We start from the raw sequence: 25,124 nt of genomic DNA on the forward strand, positions 1-25,124 counted from the left end.
AAGAAAGTGGCTTTCTTTCTTTTCGTTGGGTCTTGGGACCTGGGACCTACCACTTGTTCTGATTCTTCTCTTGTTTTGTACACAACGCCTCCCTCTCCTCTCCTCTCTTCCTCTTATCATCAATGGCCTGTTCAATTTTGAGGTTTTTCTGGGCGCTTCCTGACTTTTCTAGGTTTTTGACAATGGATCAAATAATACCTCTGATAATAACCAAAGAAAGAATTAATATATAAATCTCTAAACCTTTTTTTAACTAAGTTTTTTATTTTATTCATATAAACCCTTATCTTATGACTTATATTTAAATAGATTTTCATGTTGGCGAAAATATGCCATATGTGCTAGCTAACTTTCACCATCGTATAAGCCTATTGTATCTTATGCACATGCCAAGGTTGATGGAATTTCTCAGTTAAGACATGATCATTTTAGTTATTCAACTTCGTCTAAAAGAGTAACATCATTTACAATTGGCTTTTTTTTTTTTTTTAAGAGCATTTACAATTGATGTGTCAAGTGACATTTTTTGTCAATATAGATATTTATTTGGGTTTGCTTATTTGACAACAATAAAAAGACAAAAGACAACATTTAAGGTAGTTTAAGGGTTTATAGTATTTTAACCAAGAAAAAAACAAAATGGATCTAAGAGTAGACTTCGTTATCTTTTATTCTTTTTCATTAAAAAAAAAAACCAGTTTCACCCTTTTTCCTATTGTTTCCTTTCTTCCGTAATAAGTGTTTGTTATGGTTATGGTATGTATTATGGAATTCGTAAAATGATGAATTTTTTTAATTATTTAGTTGCACTGAGAATATCTAAAAATTATAAATCTTTGAATTGCAACATAAGATTTTTTTAATTCAAAAAATTAGAAGAACAAACAAAGCCAAACATATTTAGTTTAAAAAAATGCTAGGCTACCATAAGGAAGTATGTGTAGATGGACTTTAATAGTATTTATTACAAAAAACCAAGAGCCCATCTTTCATAATACTAAATAAAATTACTCAGGCTTGCCCAAAATTCATGGACTGCATTTCCTAGAGTCGGGAGCATGGAATTGGGCCTGCTGCAAACAGCCTGATCCTCTACATAACATGACAATGATCCACATGTTCAATCAGGGGAACAAGACCAAAAAAAAACAAAACATTTTTAATCACCTTGCCTTTGTTTTAGAGCCTATTAACTTTCCTGCCTAGCAGCAATGGGACATGTTCCCTCGGTTTCCACTTTGTCAGTTCTGTTCCTAAACTATCATTTCTATTTTCTAGTCCTATTTTGCCACCAAAAAGGCAATGGAATTCAAGTTACATTTTTAAGAGAGAAAATGCAAAAAGCCAAAGATCTTCCTTCTACTTGATTACAAAGAAACCTATTTTTATACAACCAAACACAGCTTAACTCAAGGCCTGCAATGCTCCTTCCGTTCTTAATCTCACTCCAGACCCCTTAAGAAAGTATATCAAACCAAGCGTCATATCAAAGAACTGATAGAAACCAAATAAAGAACTGAGAACCTGGAGGACAAATCATTTGCAAAAGGCACTCTGGGCTACATTATGACATTTCCATAAAATGAGATCAAGCAGAGCCTTGTTTATCAAACATAAGAACTTTCATAAGCCGAAGTTTTGTATAAAAAAATTTAGAAGACTCACGGTTATAGCTTTCCTTTATTGTATCTAATCTGCCAAAGCTCTGCATCTTTTCCTCTGTCATATTCCCCCACATATTGTGGAATTTCTGCAACATTAATACGTCTACCCATAAAACAAGGCAAGGATCTGTGTTCAAGGCCTTCACATTCTGCATCATCCATTGCAAAGACACATGATGAGATAAAACCCAAAAGACAGAACTCGTGGCATTGTCTAAATTTTTGCATGGTAAGATGTCTACCGTCATCCTCCCTCAAGTAACTTCTGAAATGTGAATAACCATTTGCTACAACATCAAGATCTTCAAGACTGAAGTTGTAGCGCTTTTCCAGTGCCAAGTATAACACCTGAAAATCGGAGGAATGCAGTTGAGGATTGCCCTAATGATAGATGGGAGACTTCAAAGAACAATATCTAAGCAGAAAAGAATAAGGAGTGAGGACTAACATATATTTAAAAAATGAGACATGTATAGAATGTATTCCGCAATCATTAGAACTGGGTAGCAAATTTATCATATATTAACATGTACATGTAACAAGGATTCAGCCAGTGGCCTCATGATGCACAAGCAATTAAAATCCACCTAGATATGCATCCATCCTGACTTCAATCAGAAGGATAACACTACATCAATATAGATAACTCTTAGCCAAATGAGAAAACTTTCTCAAGTTCAAGATCTTCCTTTGAATTTTCTCAAGTTTAATCATCAGCTTTGCAAGAATATTAACATTGAAGTTGATCCAAAACCTCAATCATGTGGCATGAACAAATATAACAGAGAAGATTTTCAACTATGAACAATCATTAGCACTAATCTGGTAAGGTATTATTAGCTATACCATGCGCTGGTAAGTGCATATTCTACCATGTTAACATACCTTTTCTGAGCCTTGTGACATTAATCTCTCTAAAATGCCAAATAATGCATCTGTCAGATCATCACTGTAAATAACATCAGCAGCTACAAGCAGAGAAGCTTTCTGGACTTCTTCAAGTTCTGACAAGCTCCAGGAATACCTGGATTTCACCACTTAAAGTTTAAAGGGTTGAATTCTTACCTCCTCTATGAAATAAGTACATCACAATCATAAATGGAAATAATACAAATACTTCTCAGGTTATAAAACCAGTCTCACAATGAAACCAAATTTATCACCTTTCTTGAGATACAAGGTCTAAGCCAACTTTAGGAGGCCAGGGCTGCACCCAATCAAGTTCACGCACATGAACTGCGGCTTGACAATTGAACACTCCAGAATTAAGTTGAACATTCTTAACACAGTTTTCCAGGATTTTATCACCATGGTCTGTCAACAAAAAGGACCTAGGTAATTGAAGCAAACTGCTGCAACAGGTAATTAAAGTAAGTCAAAGAAGCATTCAATAGATAAATAATAGCAGGCCTTACCTGTTAAGAACACAGTCTTAGCAGCATGCGCGAGCAACATGCCTGCCAGACCTGGTAAAGACAATGTGAAGAATTCCTGTCAAACCAGATGCAATAATGTTTCAGAGTTGGACTTTGTAGATTGTTCAAGCAAGATAATCAACATGCCCCAATACACACCGACTACATTTTTCCAAAAGATAAGTGTTAGAAAACCATGTACAGGTAACGAATTTGAAAATTTTCTTATTCAATTAATCGTATTTATTAACAAATCTAAGCAAATGACTAATATCATGTGCACTAATACAATCATGAGAGAGTTAATATATGATCACAAAATTAGCAAGCACATTCGAGTTGAGAATTTCTCGGCTGGACAGATTAACAAATCTAGATCATAATGTAAAACTTTTTAATGCTCAGCAATTTCAACAACTATATAAGTATTGTACATTCCCCAAATGTGGAGTCAGCAAATTTGAAAGGTTTACGCCCTCTAGTAAAAACTCAACTTTGATAACAGGCATAGTACCTTAACGAGATTCTCCGTGCATACCTAACACTATTGTATAATTTTTTCTTGATTAGAGCATATATTAGGTGGTGATCAAAATACCTGTTCCAGCACCAAGCTCTAAGGAAACAATGCCATCGAAATCCGTTGTAGTGCACATCTTATGCAACACAAAATCTGACAAAACTAGTTCAGCTCTCCATACCTAAAAGGCGAAAACGGATTCTAAATTAAGCCTTTACTTGTTACCTAACTAAATGGCTTATAAAATGGAATTTGAAACATCATAATTCATAAGAATCAAATGATCACCTGCAAACCAACACTGGGAATGGATGAAGTGATATTATGCTGGATTTTCATAGTAAAACAACGCCGCGAATTCCCTGGAAGTTAAACACACGTAATAAAAAACAAACAAAATAAAAGATAAATAAAAGCTTCTCCGAGGTTATTGAAGTTAATCGGTACTTACGGCGTCGTCTTGGTAAAACAAGATCGCCATCTTCATCAAAGCTAATATCTTGGTCCGTACAAGCTTCCTCCTCTTTGAACAGTTCATGGAATCTACTGGATTCAACTTCCGGAATACCGGCTGGAAGAGAAATGATGAAGCGGGAAATGTGAGGCCCGGAGATGCCAGGTGGACATCCCAGATGGACCTCGCTCATCACTTGTTGCTGTTCCTCCTTGTCCTTCTTTGAATCTCCGCCCTTCATTTGCCTAGAGACAAGCTCTGTTTATTTCCCGATGATGACGACAGGTGCGGCAACGCCGAAGGCGGAGGTGGAGGAGCTGAAGAATGAAGATGTTACTCCGACTTTAATTTGGAAATGAAACGGCGAAGGAGAACAGAGGCAAACCTAAACGATGATAAGCTCTGCGTGTTGATTTAAATGGAGAAAAAACCGATGGTAGATGGCGCTTTTGAATTAACTTTTAGTTTGGTCCCGAAAAATATATATATATATATTAAAACTTTTTTGAATATTTAAAAAATTTTAAATAAATTTTTATTCTTTATTATATTTAATTAAATCAAATATATAAATATTTAAAACATTTTTGAATATTTTAAAATGTTTAAATAATTTTTTATTTTTTATTATATTTAATTAGATCAAATAATTCATTAGGATAATAACTTTCAACATTCTACCAAATCAAACTCGTAACCATTGTTCGAAAAGTAGCCCAAATCTGAATTTAAGAGACAAGTAACATCATCTACATCCAAACCTATTTTTACAAGCTTTTTCATTTATTGCTTTTTCTGTAGAGCGTGCAATGCTTTTTATACAATCAAATGATTACAAAAGAAACCATACAATGAGAAGCTATAGTAAATGAATGAACCCAGAAACTAAAATACTAGAAAGAATTAAAATGAATAGAATTATCTCTACTCTCCTCTCCTGATGCCATATATCGTCCTTTATCCCCCTCTTAGAGCTGCAAGCCGAGCTGCCAAGTCATCATACTCTGGTAGCTTGGGATGCACATGTCCAGCAAACATGTCTGGCTGCAACGAGGAGGCTCGTGCATGCCTTCCTGTGGTTTCAGTTGGACTTGTGGCCTCTTTTGGAAAAGTTGCAGCTCTGCCAGGAGGGGAATTAGGATCAGATTTAGTGCTTCGGAACCTTGAGCCTTTGCTGCTGTCTTCAGCTGTTTGTCTTCCAGGAGCAAGTCTTAGATTTGCTTTCCATTTGCTTGCCGATTCGTAAGGCGACTTTTTCGTACTGTAGTGCATCAAAAGCCCATCCATCATCTTCTCCTCGTTGTCCCTCTCATCACTTTCTTCCATTTGTTTGGATGCCAAACCCTTTCTTGCTTCTTCGCGATTCACTGCACTTGAACTGAAATTTTTTGCAGCCCCATCATTTTCATCACTGCTTAAGACTTCACGGCCTGGTGGTGTTTTTAAAGGTCTCCTCCTAACTGATCTTGGCTTTGGCTTACTCTCACCAACTGAATCATCCCATTTCCTGTTTTTCTCGTTATCAGTATTATCACTTGGTGTCGTGGGCTCCTCAGTGCTGCTTTTTTCTTTGCCCAGGGACGGCCTGACATACGGAGGAGGCATAAATCTGTAGTAAAAGGGCTTCCTGTTTTCGATGTTATCCTCAGAAACACTTTCAACTGAAGTAGAACTAGTGTTTGGGAAAACTTTATCTTCACTGCTGCTATGCAGCTTGTACTTATCATCAGTGTCGTCCTTTCTCCCATGAGAAGTGAGGTCTGTTTCCTTTCTTTTCGGCCTAGTGTTCTCCAGCATGTTACCCAATCCATTCTCATCATCATGATTGTTGCTTTTCTGGAACGTATCATTCTTGCTCCTGTACAACTTGTGTCCATCATCATCAGCATCATCTAAAGACTTGTGCCAGGCCTCATTCTGCACAAAAAGTCACAACTACTAAGTGTAATGAGAAGGACACTCTGTACTTCAATTCGTAATTCTTAGAGACATGCAAAATCCTTTTTGTACATTTGGCCCTTCTTAGTCTCTAGAACATCCCAATTATTCTCCCTTCCGGTAAAGGGCCAAATAGCTTCCACGATGCATCAGAGCACTAAGGTAGCCCATATGAGAAAGCAAATATTTTAAAAGGTAAATTATATTTTGAAACATCAACTTATCAAAGTTGTTCTCTACTCCTGTTTCAATAAGTTGCAGCAATTTAGAAGGTTCTAGACAGGGAGGCTTACCTGCTGTGGTGGAGGTGGCTTAAACAGTTTCTGTTCCAAAGCCTTGGAGTCCCATTCAATAGAAAACTCTTGCGCCACCTCATGCATCAATTGAAGCTTCATCTCCTTTGTGGGAGGCTCTGCCTTTAGTTTCCACACAAACTGTATATAAGCAATTATCTAGGTTAGTACTTAACAGCACAATATTCCTACGAATACAAGATGACAACTCTTATAGGACCTCAAGCTATCCATTTATTACCTCTTGATTTAAAAACGATTCTAGGGAATTCCCATATCTCTCAGTAAACATAGTTCTGAGGTCACGTAGTTCTGGCAAATCTGCAAATCTGGCTGCAGCATATATTAGAGATGGTATAGCTTCTTTGCATTCCTCAGGACACTCACTGTACAGGAAGAGACGTAGATGTCTTACTAAAATAAATGACTAGAAAACAAGAAAGAGTCGAACACAAGAATGTATACTCAAAATGATGCCTCACATTACTATCAAATAAAAATCAGAATCAATTAAAAGCAACAGGGAAATTCTGGGTAAAATGCAAACATCTTTGTATCCTGGTGCTTAGAGACATAGAAATAAGGTATCAATTTTGTAAGTAGAAATAAAGTACCATAATTTCAAGAGTCTCAACATACCTACTCTTTTGCATGACGGACACATGCTTTGAGATGCACTCTGAAAACTGCTCTATGAGATTGTAACAGGCTGTTCTGTTTTGCTCAATCAGAAGACCTTCAGCCTGCATTACCATCCACAAGAGATTTAAAAGGTTTAACAGATGTAAAATAACTCAGACGCTCTATAGGCTATTTTTTCCACAAATACATATATGCCATGCATAAATTCAAACATAGTTGCACTAGATCTGTTAGCCAAGTAACTAAAGCTTATATTAGTTATATGTGTACGGATGTGTGCACACTCTGCATATTAATCACACACGTTTGGTTCAAATTGATAATTTTTGGTCCTTGGACCGCCTGATGCTGCAGGTCCTACTCCTAAACCAAACATTAGCAATGTAGGCATTCATTGCAACAGAAGAAAAAGGTAAATGCACATGATTCCTCATGCCAGCACAGCTACAGATGATCTAGCAGCTCACGTCCTGGATTTAAGATACTGCCTTGTCCTCAAAGCCTCATGCGCTAATTATGAACAGGAGAAAGAAACAGAACAGTTGTAATCTTCCGGTGCTAAAATTATTACAGTTTATTAAAACTTCTAACTAGAAAATACTTGGCCAAAACAAGTAGGGTGAGAATTGAAGGCAACATAGCACATGAAAGGTGAGGATGCCAACACCTAGTCCCATGCATGGCATGGTAGGACCATGTGAATCAACAGTGGCAATGCCAACACCTGGTCTCATAATGAGTTCCCATTCACCCAAACTCCCCCAGGATCCCCACCCCTTTTCTTTTTTACTTTTTTGTGTAAAAATATCTAAAAATGTGAAAGTAAATATCAAGGATTATGAAGCAAGAAACAAGGCGCTGAAATTAATGAAGTTCGAAACTTGTCAGGATGCCATGAATCTCTAAAGAAGCAAACAACGGAAGGAGTCCATAAATAAACAAATGGACGCTTAAAGACAAACAACGAATTGGAAAAAAGATAGAACTAACATGACTAAAAAAATTGAAAAATTATCATCACCGTTTGGCTACCGAAATGATATACTCCATAAAATGCCAACACAAATAAAACAAGCAAGCAAACAAAAAATCTGGGGGCTGTGCTTCATGGAAAAACATTTTATTGTCGAAACTCAAACGATCAGATCATCAAATTGAAAACATATATCAAAATTTGATATTAAATAGTACTTTTTGTTGCATGTGAAGCAGGGTATTAAGAAAAGAAAGACTAATAGTAATTATTCTTGGCAATATAGGCCACAACATCATGAATAAAAATTATCAAACTAAAGTTTCAGGCTTTGTTAGAAAAAGTTAACGCAGAAATCATTCAGCTAAAAACCAAATTAAGATAAAAGTTATTACCCTGCCATAAGCATTGTAATCAAGACCGCTCCTGAGGAGCTCAGCGATATCATTCTTCAAATACTTCTCCACCGTATTTCTCTTCTTCTGTATAGTCTCAAGTCTCATCTTAATCATCCTTATGTCCGATTTGCTGAACCCAAAAAAAAATGAAATGAAAATTTTAATCAAACAACAAAAATAGACCCAGAGCACCAAAAATGAAAGCCAAAAAAAAGAAACAATTTTGGGTTTTGTATGTCTAACCATTTTGCATAGAACTTTGGCTTCATCAACAAGTCAAACATCTTGAGAAACAAAATCGAAAAGCTGGTTGTTTTTTTTTTTTTTGGAAGAATGGAAATGTGTTGTGGAAAGAGGAGGAAGATTTGTGCTCAGAATTATTATAACAGATAAGGGAAGTTTCTTTTGCAAGTTAGACCCGGAATCTGCACGTCAAAAACCCAAAGAAGCAAAGAAAAGAAGCGGTTTTTCTGAGGGAAAAAGCAATGATTTTTAGTTTTCAGTTAAAGAAAGAAAGACCCAGAAGAGAACAAGGAGAGAGCTAAAATGGGTGTCTATTAATAGCAAAGAAAAGAAGCTAAAACGAAAGGGATTTGAGAGGTTTCAAGGAAGAGAAGGAAAAGATTCAGTTTAAGAATCTTTAAATAGGAGGGAGAATCAATCAACCACATATGTAGCTGAAAAAGCAAAGGGACAAAAGCAGAAAAAGAAGGAGAAGCACTGGCTATAGACAGGGGAGAACTCGTTGCCACTTTGGACTCTCTTATTCTCCCGCTTGAAATAATATTTGCGCGGGGTATTTTTTTTTTTTGCCTTTTTAATTTTTTAATGACTGGCTGTAATTGGTCGAATTACTGCCCAGAAGAGGTAACACAGGGTGGGAGGAAGACAAGTGCTTCTACGACCGAGTATTAGTATACAACAAAATAGAAAGCTATCCATTCAACAAATAAAATTGGTCTTATCTTCATCTCATAAATACTAGTGATGAGAGAGGACAAGTCCGGTCAATAGCTGGCCTTGCTTAACGGGGGCCTGCATGGACGCTTATCATTCTAACAGCTGACAAATATATCCATACAAATTAAAACAGCTAGATATCGGCGCAAGCAGCATATATTTACATATTTATAGTCCCAAATTATTGAGGGATTAATCCTTAAAGAAGGGCTTAATTTTTATTTTTAGAATTGTGAAAGGTTGTTTCCTTTAGCAACTTCAATTAGTCATTTATATATATCTATATATACTTACTAAGATATCATTTCTTAAAGATGTTATGTTATACAAAGAACAATTAAAACAAATGAACCAATTATATCATCCTAATAGCAATAAAAGTAATCCGAAACAAATAACAGTTTACAATCAATTTCACTTGAAACAACATATTATTATTAGTAGTGTTTTATTTAATATGCATGAGTGCATAACATCTGGTCTCAGAAGTCCTAACAAGAATCTAATGGGTAAAGTCTGAAATTTCCCCCTCATAAAAAGAAGAAAGAAATTTAAAAGATTCATATTCTGCCAAAGGTTCGCTGGGAATTTCTCTTGAGGCATTGAACAAATCATTAAAGAAGCAAAAATAGTGTAGTGATGAATTGTGAATGAGTTTGCGTCTACTTGAGGCGGGAATAAAGGTCAAAAAGCTGGCCATGCAAGCAAGCAGCCATATCCAGATGTCAACATGTGATTGCATATTCAAGGAGAAAACCAAGTCCCAGGTCCAAACTCGGAAGCATGACCGGGTTGAAAAAGTGGCTGTCCATGTCTCTGGAACACAGCTGTGAATGAATGATATGGAAGGAAGGAAGGATCCACCTTACTTCCATTCCAAGCATTAAAATACTCGCATATTACATAAATAAATTGGTATGCCAGTTGTTTAAGTTGAAAATTAAAAAGCCGAACAGAAAATGGAAAAGTGCTTCAACTTTTTCAGCAAGATTTTAGCTAGTTCAAGGGTACTTCTTGGGCAACCTCTTGCATCCCCCCTTTTAGGTTCTTGATTTTTGAAAAGTTTGTTTCACTTTAATAAAGATTAAGTGGATCATTTCTACAAGGATGGATAAAACAATATTGGTTTAGTGCAAGAAAAGTAAGAAGGAAAAATCATGGTGACAACAACAAAAGTTGGGACGTTCCTTTTATCTTCATGAGTGCTCATTTCAGGCACGGCATCTTGCTATTCATCTTCCAAACACAAAAATTTTTATTCAATGGGTGGTGCTGAAAATTCTGAATTTCAGAAACCAAAAGCCTAAACTCCAGGCTTGCATATGGTAGCCATGACTCTAGTTAAGATCATTTGTTTAAGTGAGGAGTCTGCACCCATAATGACCAAACCCTACAACCTAGGACTTAGTTATATAATACTTTTACAAAATTCACAATATCTGATTCTCTCCTAAGCTAAAACCAACAGGGAAAATAATGACAAAAGGAAGGAAAGGTCCAACCAACACACATTCGAACATGGGATTTCAGTTACGTGTCTGTTCGTTGAAAGTCGTTTTAAGACAATTTGTTTATTCACTAGGACTTTGCTTTGGACCCACAAATCGCGTGCTATTCCTCTTTTATAGCCTTTGATTAATTCGTTGCTCACACTCACAGGTTGCATCTCCAATTCTTCACCATCATTTGTATACAATATCATATGAGACAATTAAATTGTTTCTACTCTTCTAGTAGAATATAGATCAACCAATTTAATAGTATGCACAATTTCTTTTATTAAGTATAGAATGAACTCAAGTTCATACCTTTATGTTCACGAGGCATGATCAACCATTGTGTATGGATGGAGACAGACTAATTATTAACTAGAGTGAGTGTAAACCTTTTACATCAACATCATCATATACCAACTGATTGGATTTTTATGAAGATTGCCAGAACAATACCAAATAAAGAAACTTCTACTTGGTAATAGATTATAGATAGAGCAGACAGAGCCTTGTGACAATGGACTTGTTTTAAAGAGAGTCAAGTCGAATGAGCAATGCTGTCTTCAGGTACATAAATGGAGTAAAGCTTTACCACACTTTAGAGAGAAGTCGATGCATGAAGCAGGGCAGCACGCCAGCACCAGCACCAGCACATGGTCTATAGGGGGGACAGACAGCTAGCTAGCGATAAGTTGGCTATGGACGCAGGGGGGAAAAAGCATGAGCAAAATGAATTGGTTATGATTCTGTTGAAGTGGTTATCAAACTTTTTCCGATCGCGTGAGAAAGAAGTTTGTTAATCATATTAGCTAAAAGGGTACGTTACCGGGAAATCAGGTAAAAGTCTGCAATAGAATATTTGTAAATTCCAGGAAAACTTGTTCCGGAAGAACAGGAAATTATTCCACGTGAATCCAACAGAGTCTTTGACTCATAGCTTGTGCTACCAAATCAACATGGCTACTGACTGACTCCAAACACGGTTCTTACACTGCAAATTGCGGTGGCTACAAATTGATTGTATTTCTGGACGATGGTGATTACTATAAATTTCAAGAGAAGGAAAGACAATGATATTATTGGTTCTGTTGCAAAGTTGAAATGCTTTTGGCCTTTCAGTTCTCACCAAAGCATTTTAATTTCAAGATAAGAATGGTATCAACATTTCTTGACCTACTCAGTTCATTCATAGCTGACAGGGGGATAAGGGTCTAACACTTAATAACATGCTGAGAGAAGGTTCTCCCATTAATGTGGGTCGAGCGTAGATCGATGAGTTTTCACCCATGATATAAAGAAGAGTGTTTAGATCAAGCAATGGAAAATGTGCACCTCTTCAACCATGAGCCCATGACCCTAATTCCTAACTCCCCAACCCCCACCCCCCCAACCAAGAAAACGTATTGAGCTTCAAGCTTTCAAGGTTTCAAGGCTCCAAGTGAGGGGCTGAGCATTGGTAGTCCTTCCCACTAGAGGGCTTGCATAGGGCTCATGGTTGTGAAAATTCTGGACCCATTTAGTTACTTATTACATCTGGGGTTTAGGGAAAATTTTATTTGGGTGTTGGTAGACAAAAAGGAAGTGTCAGTCCATAACGGATGGGTATGAGCGGTCTTTAGCCCAGGCCCAGCAGCTCAAAATAAGTGGAATTTTGATTAATGAAACCTTTAACAGTAAGTGAGAACACATTAAACGTTTCTCTAGCAGCCTCCATGGTCCAGGTCTCCAGGACAACCCCACATGTCTTGGCACAGTTCACCTAAGAACTCTCTGATTCATTCCCAAAATATGTGCATAAACCTCAATGGACACAAGGGACCACGGAAAAGAAGAAGAATAAAAGGTCTTCTATTGCAATTTGATTAGCAGAGCTTTAAGTGCATCATATACTCAATAGCTAACACCATCTGCAATCTTCACTACAATCAAAATCTTTATTACACAGTTACACTAATTTCTAGTCCTTAATCTGGGAGCTCTCTTCAAATAACATGTACTACATAAAACTCACCGGTCCATCAATTGATACCATCCCACAAAATGATCCAAGCTCGGTCTGGAAAACAAAAATGGGGGGTCAAAAACTGTTACTATAACTACCCACCTCAATGACTAAGGAAATGAAAATCAGGGCTGGCTATATGCTACTACCAAAAACATCTCAAGAGGTTGATGAGAAAATGGAACAAGTAGTTTTCTCGGTCCAGCAAATCGCGTCGAACCAATCTTTCTAGGTCGAGGTTTCGCGGTAGAAGATCGCTGTAATAAAGCAGCGTTGTGACAGAGGCTGCTGGGTGAGCCACCAGCGCTGTTAGTAGCCTTGCTAGTGGGCGTACCATCAGTGGCATGAGAGACTGCAAAAATATCAGCAAAAACGCATTTTAAGAAATCCACACTCAACTAATTAGGTACAGAAATGCAATGTGAGGCATACTGCATACCATGATTATCGATGATGAACGATCGAAATTTGGTCGTACAGTTTGTACCCTTTTTAAAAAGAGTAGGGATCGAACGAAGGTTTAAGAAACACAACAATGAGGAAGATGAGTTGATTCAAGAGAAATCTTGCAGGAAAGGGAGTGAATCCAGGAAAGAGAGAGAGAGAGAGAGGGGTAGTTAGTTGATAAGCAACTGATTTCAAAGAATATTTCCTAGCTGCCAATCTTCAGCTGATGTTCATACCTACCCTTCTCTAAGAGTCAACTGCTGCAAAAGCAAAGGTGTTAAAATTGCAGATACAACAACGACTGAGAAACCCACGCTAATGGATTTACTAGAAGGCGTAGTCGTCAGCCCCAATAAACTCTCTGTAAGTCACAACAAACGGCAGCGGCTTCGATGTTAATGTATATGTCTGTTGCTAGTGTACTTTATCGATTTTCTACACATAGACAATTCACTAGGTGCTTGTATTAACAGCCAAATTCACGAGTGATGGAAACCCCCTTAAACAGGGGGCTAACACACATGGTTTTAATTCTCCGCAAATCTTGATTTTTGACTAGGATTTGCTTTTATTTTTCTTCTTAGTACAACAAGTAATGGGAGTATGTCTATGATTTTATTTACCCTTTCATTGGAGTGGCAATGCGAGTGAATAACCATTTTGTTTTTAATCTTTGTTCATTTTTTTTCTGTTTTTAGATGTTAATTCATGAGAGAAAGCATGGGTAACGATGCGTAAGGGTGAGCGATTGAGCAATTTAGACAATTCAATCTATTATACTTAAAGATCAAATAGATTAAATATTTTTAAAATATCAATCAGAATTAATCAAATATAAAGGAGTACTAAACCAATCAAATATAGAATTGGTTTGGGAGTTCAATTTTGGATCAAAAAAATCAAATTTTATCATTTTTTTATAAATTATAATTTTAAAATTTATAAAGTTTATTCATAATTATAAAATATGAAATAAAAATTAATAACGAAATATTTATATTGTATAAATTTAAGATATAATACATATAGATAATATAGTTTGGTCTTTTAATGTTTTGATCTAAAAATTTTAAAATAAAAAATCGACCAAATAAATCATTTAGATCAAAATTTTTGGATCAATAAATTCAATAAATCAACTGGACTAAACTATTTAATCTAAATCACATTCGTTCAATTGATCATTGATCCGGTCCAATTGCACTCACCTTTAACAAAATGTACGTCCTTGCTAAACTCACAGAAGGTCATGTTCATCTTCCTCCATTGGTTAAGTTCCCAATATATGGAACCCATGGTTTTTGGAGTCACAATTTTTACAAGGGGGTTAACATATTTAATAATGTTTTTAATCTTGTCATCCCGCGTGCTCTGTGTTGTCTCATTTTAATATATAGTAGTATAGGTTTACTTTTTTTTATATGAGGGAGATAAATATAAAATCAACTATATCATTCTACTAAGCAACATTCAAAGAATTTGAAAATTAAATTGAATTAATATTATATGATGAAGAATTATAATCCCAAAAGTATATTTTCGTAATAAATAACTATCTAATTAATACACTGATTCACTTCAATATATACATGAAAAATGATGTAGTCCCATAGTTATTGTAGAAGCTTGATGTTGTCAAGTATGTTGGCATTTGGATCTAAAGTAGTGTTTGGTATGAGAAAAATGAGAGCACATTCTCTGTAATGTGTTCAATTAAATTACATTACAGTGTTTGTTTTGCAACAGACTATTGTAATGTAAAATTACAATACAATCACATTACAGCCAAGAGATGTAATGTGATTGCAGTCCAAAACCAATGCAATCACATTACATTACACTTTGCAATATTCTTAAAGACACTTTTACCCTTCAATTTTATTTTCTTATTAAAAATATTTTGTAACGTTATAATTAAAATAAAAAATATTAAAATAAAATATAATATAAAATAAAAAAATAAAATAAAATAAAATATAAGAAATTAAAATTTATATAATATAGGTAAAAGAAATTAAAATAAAATATATAATATGAAAAATTATATTAAAAAAATAAAATATTATAATAAAAAATAAAAATAAAATATATGACATTAAAAATATATTTAAGTGGTGATATTATATAAAAATTAATAATAAAAAATATAAATATATTAAACTTACATTTTAATAAATAGAGGTAATTGTAAAAATTAACATTACATTTTCAGTAAAATACTTGTAAATTAAACGATACAATGTTATCTTCCTCGCATTTTAATCATTATTTTACTTGTATATCAAATATTGTAATATTATTTTTCTTACAATCATATTATCTGTAATCACAGTACATTATAAAAAACTAAATTTCACCTAAATTTGAGATTGATTTGATAATTTTTGAATTGCCAATAAAGAATTCGACTCCACCTGTACTTTCTTGAAACCCACGTCCCAACATAACTTAAGTCCCCAGCATAAGGCCCATATTTATGCCACTAAGGCGACGGAGATACCAATCTTATAAGTGAAGCTTGGTATCCGTTGAGCAGCCTCATCCATTACTAACTCCCCCGAAGCTGCCATGCCCAGTTGACGTTTAACACTTCTGACCACGTTAAGCTTAACATAGCTGTGATTTGGTGGTTTCCACGCTATAAGTATCTCCTTTGTTTTTTTCACATGATCCCTTCTTACGTTATCCCAAGCTTCCTTCGATCTACATAAAAAAGACATAATACTTAAAAACATATTAAATTATTCAGATTATTTAATTTTCATATTCTACGCGTTAAATTTTTAAATATATATCAAATCAAGAATAATTGATAATCTCAATAGACAAATCGGTTAACTTTGTTGACATCATATGATGATAATTATTGTTGAACTGAATTAAATCAGATACAATTTATTTATAGTTTCCAAGAAATCATAGGAATTTTGCTACAAGGAAACAAGTTGTTCACAAAGTCACAACAACTCAACACAATAACAAAAGAAATAGAGATCAATAAACCAGAATCTCTGACTCTATAAACCACTTCATGTAAAAAAAAAACAAACCCGTTAAGGGGCTTGTGCCCGGTGCATGTTATTGGAGAGAGAGAGAGAGAGAGCTGAGTCTAAGGTTCACATCAGCAGCAACTTTTTAGATTGGCAGCCTAGGCAAGACTTGATAATCTTATTCAAACTTTCTGATTATCAATTGAAAGCTGTTTGGCCAAAAAAGCATTATCTCAGACATGTACTTCCAGAGCAGTATCATTAGTTGAGCAACGATCTAGTATCTAGATAGACAATCAATAACATGTGCGAGTATATATGTACCGTATTTTCACTTCATGCTTTTTCCTAGGCAGGCATAATTATATCCATCAATACTACCGCATTCATCTTGCTTCCATCACTGAGACTGACACATAATTTATGGAACACTTGTTTGACTTGACATCAGCTATATCTGGCCCTTCCTCAGCTGCGTAAATGAAGAATGCCGGTTGCTTTGGTGCTGGTAGTTGTACAGTTTCATTTGAAAGCATGGAAACAACATCCGGCATGGTGGGCCTATCTATTGCACGGTTTTGTACACACAAGAGACCAACATGAATGCATCTCAGTGCTTCATTTCTATTGCAGGATTCATCCAATATTGGATCTATAAGCACTAAACCTCGCCCTTCATTCCAAAGCTGCCATGCCTGATGGAAATCATGGTAGACAAATATGTATATATAAGGTAATCCATGTTGCTTATGCAAATCCTAAAGCCGAAACTGTAGCTTCAACAATAACTCATTTTTCAAATTAAAAAACAAAAAAGAAAGAAAAGAAGTACATACATAACCGATAAGGTTCAGTGGACGATCTGAGTGATAGCAGCAATTATTCTTCTTGCCACTCACAATCTCAAGTAGTAGGACTCCGAAGCTAAACACATCAGTTTTGATTGAAACAATGCCACGAAAGGCATATTCTGGAGACATGTAGCCACTGGAGAAACAATCAAGGATACTTTCCATTACTTGCAAGAACAACTAGCAAACTAGTTTCTGCTTGTAATTCACTATACTTACTAAGTTCCAACAACTCTTTTAGTATTTGCTTCGGATTCATTTAGTCCAAATATTCTAGCCATGCCAAAGTCAGATATTTTTGGATTCATCTCATCATCAAGTAAAATATTGCCAGCCTTTAAGTCTCTGTGAATCACTTTGAGTCTTGAATATTTATGGAGATAAAGTAGTCCCTGAGTAATCCCTTCGATTATGTTGAAACGTTTCTTCCAATTTAATCTGTATTTTCTATCAGAATCTGTGTCATACAGAAAACTTCAGTGGATAATAATTATGATGTAATGGCAGATGACAAACTCAAAGGATTCCCAAATATGCAACTATGATGTTGGTAAGGATGCCCTACCAAATATAAAGAAATCTAAGCTTTTGTTAGGCATGTACTCATAAATCAATATCTTTTCTTCCCCTTGAATGCAAAATCCTAACAGCCTCACGAGATTGGTGTGCTGTAGTTTTGCAATGAGTATGGCTTCATTCTTGAACTCCAGCAGTCCTTGCCCTGAATGACTTGAAAGTCTCTTTACTGCTATTTCTCGCCCATCAAGAAGTTTTCCCTGAAATTATATCTCATTAGTAATTGCTGATGAATCGTAAATTTGGTTTCAGGATATTATTACTACCTTATAAACTGGACCAAATCCGCCCTCTCCTAGCTTGTTTCCTACTGAAAAATAGTTTGTAGAAGCAGCAATGCTTTCAAAGCTGAATACATCCAACTGATTATCATGTCCATCTTTTTTGCGACTTAGACCATTCTCATTTGAGGTAGAAGGCATTGCACCACCTCCTATTTCATTTAACAGCATCCTCTGGTTCATCTTTCCAGCCCCTATGTAAGTTACAATGATTTAGACCTTGGGAGATGTTCTCACAAGTGATCGTTGATAACTCAGGCACAAAAAGAACCAATTTAAAGAAAAGAGATCATCAGTTTAGTTTCTTTATTAGGATAACTACCTCTTCTTTTGCTCCATTTCCATATGACGTAACATATTGAGCATAATGGCGGTACAACCATAAGTCCTCCAAGCACTATGATTAGCCATATCCACCACTTATTCTCTGGGAATGACAAAACATTAATTCATGATGTCATACTATCAACTCATGAATGCTATATCCTGAAATAAACGAACTTCATGCTCCCTAGAAATAAGACAATAGTCATGAAAGAAGCTTACTCTGTGACCATTAGATTCAAGATCCCTTAAGCAAGAATCCAGCTGAATATTAAGACATTTGCTCCAAATTTTCACTATAAATTAATGTTTGAGATCAAATGTCTAAAACGACATAAGTTTTCTGTGTGTAGCATCCGATGTTAAAGATCCTAAATTACCACAAATGTCTTAGCAACCCATGGAAGAAACGAAGAAGAAAGTTCAGATTGTTGACACATCTGAGATAACAAAGCTCAAAGAAGGGAAGAAGAAGAGAGAAAGTGGAAAATTCAGCCAACTAATACGCGGATTACTAGAATTCAGAAGCACTGAAATGACCTGAATCCCTTGCTATATTGAAATTGAGAGCAATGAAAGAGATTAATCATCAGTTCTAGTCAATATTCACGAATCCCTTGTTATAATATTGAAATGAAAATGTAGAGCATCAAATATACATTTCTTAAATAAACGTTCAACCGTTATATTGAAGTCAATTAAAACGTACCTCTTGGTTCAAGAATGAATATATCGCGTCTGACATCTGACCTGTCATCTCTAGTTATAGATTCTGTAAAACTAATTCCAGTGCTCCAAATCTCGCAGCCAGTCCCATCATCATTTTTCGAAGCATAAGCAACACAAGAACAATCATGCAAGCATTCGGCCTGACAATCAATACGAGACAGGTTATCACTCTCTCTAAATTTAAATCCAGTGTTGGACATGAAACCAGTATGATGCTGGAAGACTTTATTTCCCAAGCTTCTGCACGCGGGTATGTTCTGCTTCAAGCACCCTACGCTCAGGTTTTTAGTACATGAAACTTCTAAAGCCACAGAATCTGCCCTGGAACTCACAAGTTCACCCTCCGGATTCAGTTTTAACCTTGGGAAAATGGTAACAGCTTTCTTCACAGTATAATTGAAGTATGTTTCATTCTCATTTGAAATGAAACCAAAATTGTATGAACCATTGAGTAAGGCAACGAGAGACGACCCTTGTAGGAAAGACCCGCTTTTCCAGTAGGTTTCCCCTCGCCACCATATGACCAGCTGACTTGTATCTCTAGGATCCAAGCCAAGGGCAAAAGACCCTGATGCAGGTGACATATCACTTCTCCATGATGTCAGAGACCAGTTGAGACCAGTCTTGGAGTTAATCCCCAATTTCATCCCTGGAAGTAGCGTGTCTGTAGGATGATCAAAGCTTTGCCACAGAACCTGTTTTATAGATCCATCCGAACTCAGTTCATGAAGCACAAAATTGCCAGAATCCTCTAGAGTAGCATTAGTGTTACTTGGTTCTTCCACAGAGTACAATACGAAAGGGTCAGCCGGTTCATTTACAATTATTAAGTTTCCATGATCATCTATTTCAAGAATCCCAGAAGTGCCAGAAATTGGAGTGTCTCGATTTGCAACCCAAAGTAGATTGTCATCGTCTCCATAGTACCATATTCCTAGGTAAGAATTATTGTGGTGGACAGACTTGAATCCTAACTTGAACATCCCAGAATTTGAAACCAACTGCTGATAATGTTTCAGCTGCTGGCCTTGCCATATTGTGGCTGTCTGAGAATAAGTAGTTGTACATAGCCAGGGGAGGAAACATGAAAGACTAAAGAAAACAAGATTTTTTGCTCTGCTCGCCATTAAGGAAAACAGTAGAGTCTAGGCACAGGTGTTTGAATATACGCTACAATTTCGTTACTAATATTTACAGTACTTCCCTGTTAGTCAACTTTGATGGCTTGATCAAAGTAGCATACCAATAATATCAATCAAAGTCAATGCCATTTTAAGTGCCGAAACCTCTGCCACTTCAAAGGCGTTATACGAGAAGTTGGAGTGGTGATTACGAGATTACGACTAGGAGAGGAACAACAGCCTTTAATTTCAATCTAGTTTCTTTACACTTACACGGCATAGCTTAATTTCCTTGGACGTTGACGAGGACCTGCTACAACAAATTGGTGAAACAGACAAAGGCTGAAGAACTAAGGGTGCGTTTGAAATAAGGAATGCAAAGTCAAATTTTTTGTAATGTGTTTAATTAAATTACATTACAATATTTATTTTGTAACAAATCACTGTAATGTAAGATTGTAATGCGATCACATTGCAGCTAATGGATGTAATATAATTACAGTTCAAAATCAATACAATCATATTACATTGTATTCTGCAATATCTTTAAAGACATTTTTGTCCATCATTTTTTTAAAAAATTACTCACAATTCGTTGGGTATTTTGTTATCAATTTGCTATTGATTACAAGAGAGGAAGCTATCACATTAATGTATACATATAAAACGTATTAAAAAATAAAAATAAAATATTATCTTCTAAAGAAAAAATTTAAAATAAAATATACAATATAAGAAATTATATTAAAAATAAAAATAAAATATATACTTATAATAAGAAATGAAAAATAAAATATATTTAATTAAAAATATATTTAAAAAATGATATCATATAAAAATTAACAATAAAAAAATACATGTTAAACTCATATTTTAATATATAAGGATAGTTTTGAAAATTAACATTACATACCTTGTAAAGTACTTGTAAAACAAACACTGTAATATTATCTTCTCTACATTTTAATCATTACATTACTTATATACCAAACACTGCAATTATCTTTCCTGTAATCATATTGCTTGCAATCATATTTTCTGCAATCACATTATCTATAATCACATTACATTATAAAGTATCAAACGTTACCTTTACGCATCTAACTTAAAACATTTTGAAAGCAGTGTATATATATATATATAAAACAAGTTCACCTTGAAGAGTTTCCGGAAGAGCAATCGATGTATTCCCGCTTTCTGAAACCACCATACTCGCCCTAACACCGTTTTGAGCTCTGTTGGACCTGCGACACTTTTCAGCCACCAAATTTTTAATACTATCCACTTTATCTCTTGTCAATCTGTTAACCATTGATCGTCAAAGCCCTAAATGCCATGCCACACGCCCCCCATGCTCCACGCGCTAGTTGCCCTTGTTTTCGCATTTATTACCATGCCATTGGCCGTGTTAGCTTACTGCATCATCTCCATCTCATCATTTATACTAGGTTTGGTATGGGGAATAGCTAAGTCATTCCCCCTTTATTCCTTTCATCTTCCTGTTGGGAATAGCGCTTTTCCCTGACAAAAGCCTTAACCGTTCCCCTCCCTCCCCCCATCATTAGCTCTCACCTAAGATTAATGGAATCGGGGAAAAATATCATTGGACGAAAATGTCCCTATTTGATAGAACTAATTGGAACTCTAGCATAATAGCACTATATTTTCCTCCTTTTTCTTTTTCTCCCTTATTGATGATTAATACAAATAAAAATTAAAAGATTAAAAAATAAAAAATAAAAATAGAGAAAAATATTTAAATAATTAAAATAAAAATTATATAACTAATTTAATCTATATTATTTAATAATTTAATAATAATGTAAAACCTGACCCTATAAACACATGTCACGACATACATGCACTGAGTAGCATGTTATTACGTTAGAAAAGTCTCTAAGAATGGACGAAACCCGATATTATACCTAACGTTACACTTGAATTGATTTAACCTCGAACTAGTTCAAATAGGAATTGAATGATGAAATTTAATATTTTATAGTCCAGGATGACCAAAAATGATTGTTCGGAGTTCGAGGATTTATTTGGGAAAATTTTGAAAATTTTGATGTTTAGGGGTAAAATCGTCATTTTGCCACCTAAGATAATAATTTGATCATGGAGTGAAATTTTTGACCAAGATTAACTATTTGGAGTATAATTTAATGATAGGAAGTGAAAAATTTCAATTCCGGCAATTTTCGAAACATATGGGCAAAACGGTAATTTTATCACCCTGGGGTAAAACCGTAATTTTCACCACCCAAAACTTGTCAAAATCATAGAATTTATTTATTTTTGGTATGAATAACTATGGTATTTTAAGTGGTGAAAAATTGAAGTTTAAAGGATGAAAATTTAAAAACGGGTCAATGGGAAAATGACACATGGCACTTTTTAATGATTTAATATTATTTTAAAGGAAAATCAGCTCATTTAAACCCCACATCAGGTGATGGTCGGCCATAAGGAGAAAATAGGAGAGAAAATAGAGAGGAAAGGAAGAAAAGAGAAAAACCAAAGGAAAACTAGAAAATTCAAAGGGAAATTCATGTTTTTCATCTGTTTATGCGTTTAACGGTAAGATTTTTCGACTTTAGCTTGACTTCTACCTTTCCTATGCCTTTGTTTCCATTTAGCATGCTTGAGGAGAGAGATCAAAAAGTGATACCAAGGGTTGGCCAAATTTCAAGGGGAAAGATTTTGAATTTTTTTGGTTTTGATTCTTAGTTAAATTGGTAGTTTTAGTTAGTTAAATGTGTATAGAAATCAAATTGGGCAAGAAAGCATGAAATTCTCACAATACCCACCCTTAGCCGAATATTCAATGATGTACAATGATGATGAACTAATTTTTATTCTAAGAGCAATGAAGAGAAAATGATGAAAAATGGTTAAATGTGATAGAAAAACAAAGTGGAAAATTAACCGAGTTAATGTCTCATTTTTGGCTGAATTTTTCAAAGAGGAAAGTGAGCTGATTTTGATAATTTTAGAAGGTTATTGGTTGATATTTAATGGTTAGAAATGTTGTAGAGAAAATGGGATAATTTAGAGCTAAAATGGAGCGCGTTAGCAATTTATCGGGTAAAGTGTCAAAAATAGGTTAATATCGCGTTTAAGCCGTTTTAGGCTATTGCATTTCATACCATACATTAGTATAGGATTTAAGTCAATTATATAGTGATTTAGCATCAATGTGGTGAATTGTGCAATTTTTACAATGTGTCTAGGAGGAGAGCCTTCCAGTAAAGGCAAGGAAGTCGTACCCGACGAACAGTGATCGGGGCACCTAGAAAGCATTTAATTTGTACAAATGGTGAGTAAACCTATTATTATTGTAAATTATCTAGAGTTTATTTTTAAATGCTCTTTATGTATTTTATGAAACGAAAATGAGATTAAAATGGGACTTTTGATGTTTTAGAAATAAATGTGATAAATAAATATATTGTGTTGATTATTTGAAATAAAAAACTTTTGATTATGAAATTGGGTAAATGGGAGGCTGCTAATTGTCTTGAAAAATATATTTTCCTATGAATGGCTTATGATATATGAGTGTATGTGGCTATATTTTATAATTGCATTGAGAATTTATGTAAGCTGTCTTTTACTATGCAGGCTTGGTAAATAAATAAAAATCACGTTATACTGTCGAAAATTTATTAAAGTTGGTGGGTTTAGTCACTGCAGTGACGGGTTTTCATGGACTGCCTATTAGAGGGGTACGGTAAACTCGATTATATAGTGACTTCGGTTGTAGAGGCGATGAGGGTAACTCCCGGGGTAGTGTTAGAGCTCATTTCACGTCGAACCCCCAAGTAAATGTGTAACTCAGCCAACGCCAAGGAACGGCTTGTTTTCAAAACTAACATGTGTTTAACATGTAAATATCTTAACAACCTTGGCGGACTCGGTTATATGCCTCGGCCAAGGTATCTCCGAGGATTAGTTTTTGGCTTGAGCCCTGTTTTTAATAAAAGTCATAAGCCTTAACAACTGTTTGGTAAATTACAAATATTTTATAGTTTAAAAAATAAATTGAAAACCTTATGAAATGGTTTGTGATTTGTTGTTTAAACTAGCGTCCATTTTACTTGCCTTTAGATATTTATAATAATATTTGTTTACTCATTGGGATTGCAAAATCTCACCCACCTCCTTTCTAAATATTTCAGGTCTGTGGTAGCTTGTAGATACTCGATTTTGTCGAGGATTCCAATTGACCCCTCTATCTCACAGACAGTAGGTTACTATCACCAACACTTGGTGTATTTATGGACCACTTGTCATTGTAATTATTATTGTACATTATAACTTTGTAAATTATTGTATGTATGAATTTATTTTACTTACACGTGTTTCTATAAATATTGTTTTATATAAAAATACTATATTTTAATCAATATTTTGAATAGTAATATTTGTCTATAAATCATTTTAAAATAATTTTGTCTTTTGATTTACTTGAGCCGAAAACAACTAGTAATTGTTTAAAACGGAATGTTTAACAACGATTGCTCATAGGAAAGGCAAGAAACTGATACGTAAGCCTTGCGGGGTTCCGATTGACATTCCGGATAATGAGTGTAAATTGAGACGTCGCGACGGTTGTCATGGGCCCGAGGGAGGTTCCGAGTCGTGACAAATAAATTATTGATGTTTAATGAAAATCAAATTAAAAGATTAAGACATGGAAAATACAAATAGAGAAAAATGATTCAAATAATTAAAATTAAAAATTATATAACTAATTTAAAAATTAAAATTAAATTTNNNGGGCCCGTGGGAGGTTCCGAGTCGTGACAAATAAATTATTGATGTTTAATGAAAATCAAATTAAAAGATTAAGACATGGAAAATACAAATAGAGAAAAATGATTCAAATAATTAAAATTAAAAATTATATAACTAATTTAAAAATAAATTATTCAATAATTTAATAATAAATTAAAATATTAATAATTTATATTAGTAATTTAATAATAAATTATTAACTTTTAATGAAAATAAAATTTATTTTTATTTTAGATGAAAATAAATTTTATTA

The 25,124-nt window shown here is 34.7% G+C and overlaps 3 protein-coding genes and 1 long non-coding RNA gene across 8 annotated transcripts; all 4 read right to left on the bottom strand.

Annotated features, from left to right (window-relative positions):
- On the bottom strand, positions 900–4,518 carry LOC18595918 (methyltransferase-like protein 22). 3 transcript variants are annotated; one of them, XM_018123763.1, is made up of 9 exons: positions 4,439–4,518; positions 4,051–4,370; positions 3,888–3,961; positions 3,678–3,780; positions 3,080–3,130; positions 2,828–2,978; positions 2,550–2,688; positions 1,907–2,012; positions 900–1,813 (listed from the first exon to the last, which is right to left on the bottom strand). In XM_018123763.1, exons 2-9 carry the CDS (start codon positions 4,292–4,294, stop codon positions 1,668–1,670), a joined length of 1,014 nt encoding a protein of 337 aa, XP_017979252.1. In that variant the 5' UTR covers positions 4,295–4,370; positions 4,439–4,518; the 3' UTR covers positions 900–1,667. The 3 variants fall into 3 exon arrangements, with proteins under 3 accessions (XP_017979252.1, XP_017979254.1, XP_017979253.1); XM_018123765.1 differs by having other exon boundaries at positions 900–1,455; positions 1,666–1,813; positions 4,051–4,512; XM_018123764.1 differs by having other exon boundaries at positions 900–1,559; positions 1,666–1,813; positions 4,051–4,512.
- LOC18595919 lies at positions 4,804–9,050 on the bottom strand. The gene is made up of 6 exons (XM_007024089.2): positions 8,541–9,050; positions 8,295–8,427; positions 6,924–7,027; positions 6,526–6,670; positions 6,285–6,425; positions 4,804–5,970 (listed from the first exon to the last, which is right to left on the bottom strand). Exons 1-6 carry the CDS (start codon positions 8,579–8,581, stop codon positions 5,011–5,013), a joined length of 1,524 nt encoding a protein of 507 aa, XP_007024151.2. The 5' UTR covers positions 8,582–9,050; the 3' UTR covers positions 4,804–5,010.
- LOC18595920 lies at positions 12,577–13,583 on the bottom strand. The gene is made up of 2 exons (XR_001928337.1): positions 13,192–13,583; positions 12,577–13,104 (listed from the first exon to the last, which is right to left on the bottom strand). It is a non-coding gene; the product is annotated as an uncharacterized LOC18595920 (long non-coding RNA).
- LOC18595921 (G-type lectin S-receptor-like serine/threonine-protein kinase CES101) lies at positions 15,563–20,106 on the bottom strand. Of its 3 annotated transcripts, none has more exons than XR_001928295.1 (8): positions 18,931–20,106; positions 18,220–18,324; positions 17,883–18,091; positions 17,606–17,816; positions 17,260–17,497; positions 17,026–17,176; positions 16,514–16,884; positions 15,563–15,902 (listed from the first exon to the last, which is right to left on the bottom strand). XR_001928295.1 is itself a non-coding variant. In XM_018122578.1 (7 exons), the coding sequence occupies exons 1-7, from the start codon at positions 20,075–20,077 to the stop codon at positions 16,576–16,578; spliced, it is 2,370 nt and encodes a 789-aa protein (XP_017978067.1). In that variant the 5' UTR covers positions 20,078–20,106; the 3' UTR covers positions 16,073–16,575. The 3 variants fall into 3 exon arrangements, 1 of the variants encoding a protein (XP_017978067.1); XR_001928296.1 differs by lacking the exon at positions 15,563–15,902 and adding an exon at positions 16,073–16,398; XM_018122578.1 differs by lacking the exon at positions 15,563–15,902 and having other exon boundaries at positions 16,073–16,884.

This window comes from Theobroma cacao, chromosome 6, assembly GCF_000208745.1.
Source record: "Theobroma cacao cultivar B97-61/B2 chromosome 6, Criollo_cocoa_genome_V2, whole genome shotgun sequence".
NCBI classification, from domain to species: domain Eukaryota; kingdom Viridiplantae; phylum Streptophyta; class Magnoliopsida; order Malvales; family Malvaceae; genus Theobroma; species Theobroma cacao.

Excerpts from the sequence above, each read along its gene's own strand:
- LOC18595919 (XM_007024089.2), bottom strand. The coding sequence starts at position 8,581 with ATGTTTGACTTGTTGATGAAGCCAAAGTTCTATGCAAAATG. Across the intron at positions 6,671-6,923 it reads TCCGTCATGCAAAAGAGTAG|TGAGTGTCCTGAGGAATGCA; the intron begins GTATGTTGAGAC and ends CTTCCTGTACAG. Across the intron at positions 6,426-6,525 it reads AATCGTTTTTAAATCAAGAG|TTTGTGTGGAAACTAAAGGC; the intron begins GTAATAAATGGA and ends GCTTATATACAG.
- LOC18595918 (XM_018123763.1), bottom strand. The coding sequence starts at position 4,294 with ATGAAGGGCGGAGATTCAAAGAAGGACAAGGAGGAACAGCAACAAGTG. Across the intron at positions 3,781-3,887 it reads TTCCCAGTGTTGGTTTGCAG|GTATGGAGAGCTGAACTAGT; the intron begins GTGATCATTTGA and ends TTCGCCTTTTAG. Across the intron at positions 2,013-2,549 it reads TGTCACAAGGCTCAGAAAAG|GTGTTATACTTGGCACTGGA; the intron begins GTATGTTAACAT and ends TCCGATTTTCAG.
- LOC18595921 (XM_018122578.1), bottom strand. The coding sequence starts at position 20,077 with ATGGCGAGCAGAGCAAAAAATCTTGTTTTCTTTAGTCTTTCATGTTTC. Across the intron at positions 17,817-17,882 it reads GATTTGGTCCAGTTTATAAG|GGAAAACTTCTTGATGGGCG; the intron begins GTAGTAATAATA and ends ATATAATTTCAG. Across the intron at positions 16,885-17,025 it reads CACTGAACCTTATCGGTTAT|GCATGGCAGCTTTGGAATGA; the intron begins GTATGTACTTCT and ends GATTTCCATCAG.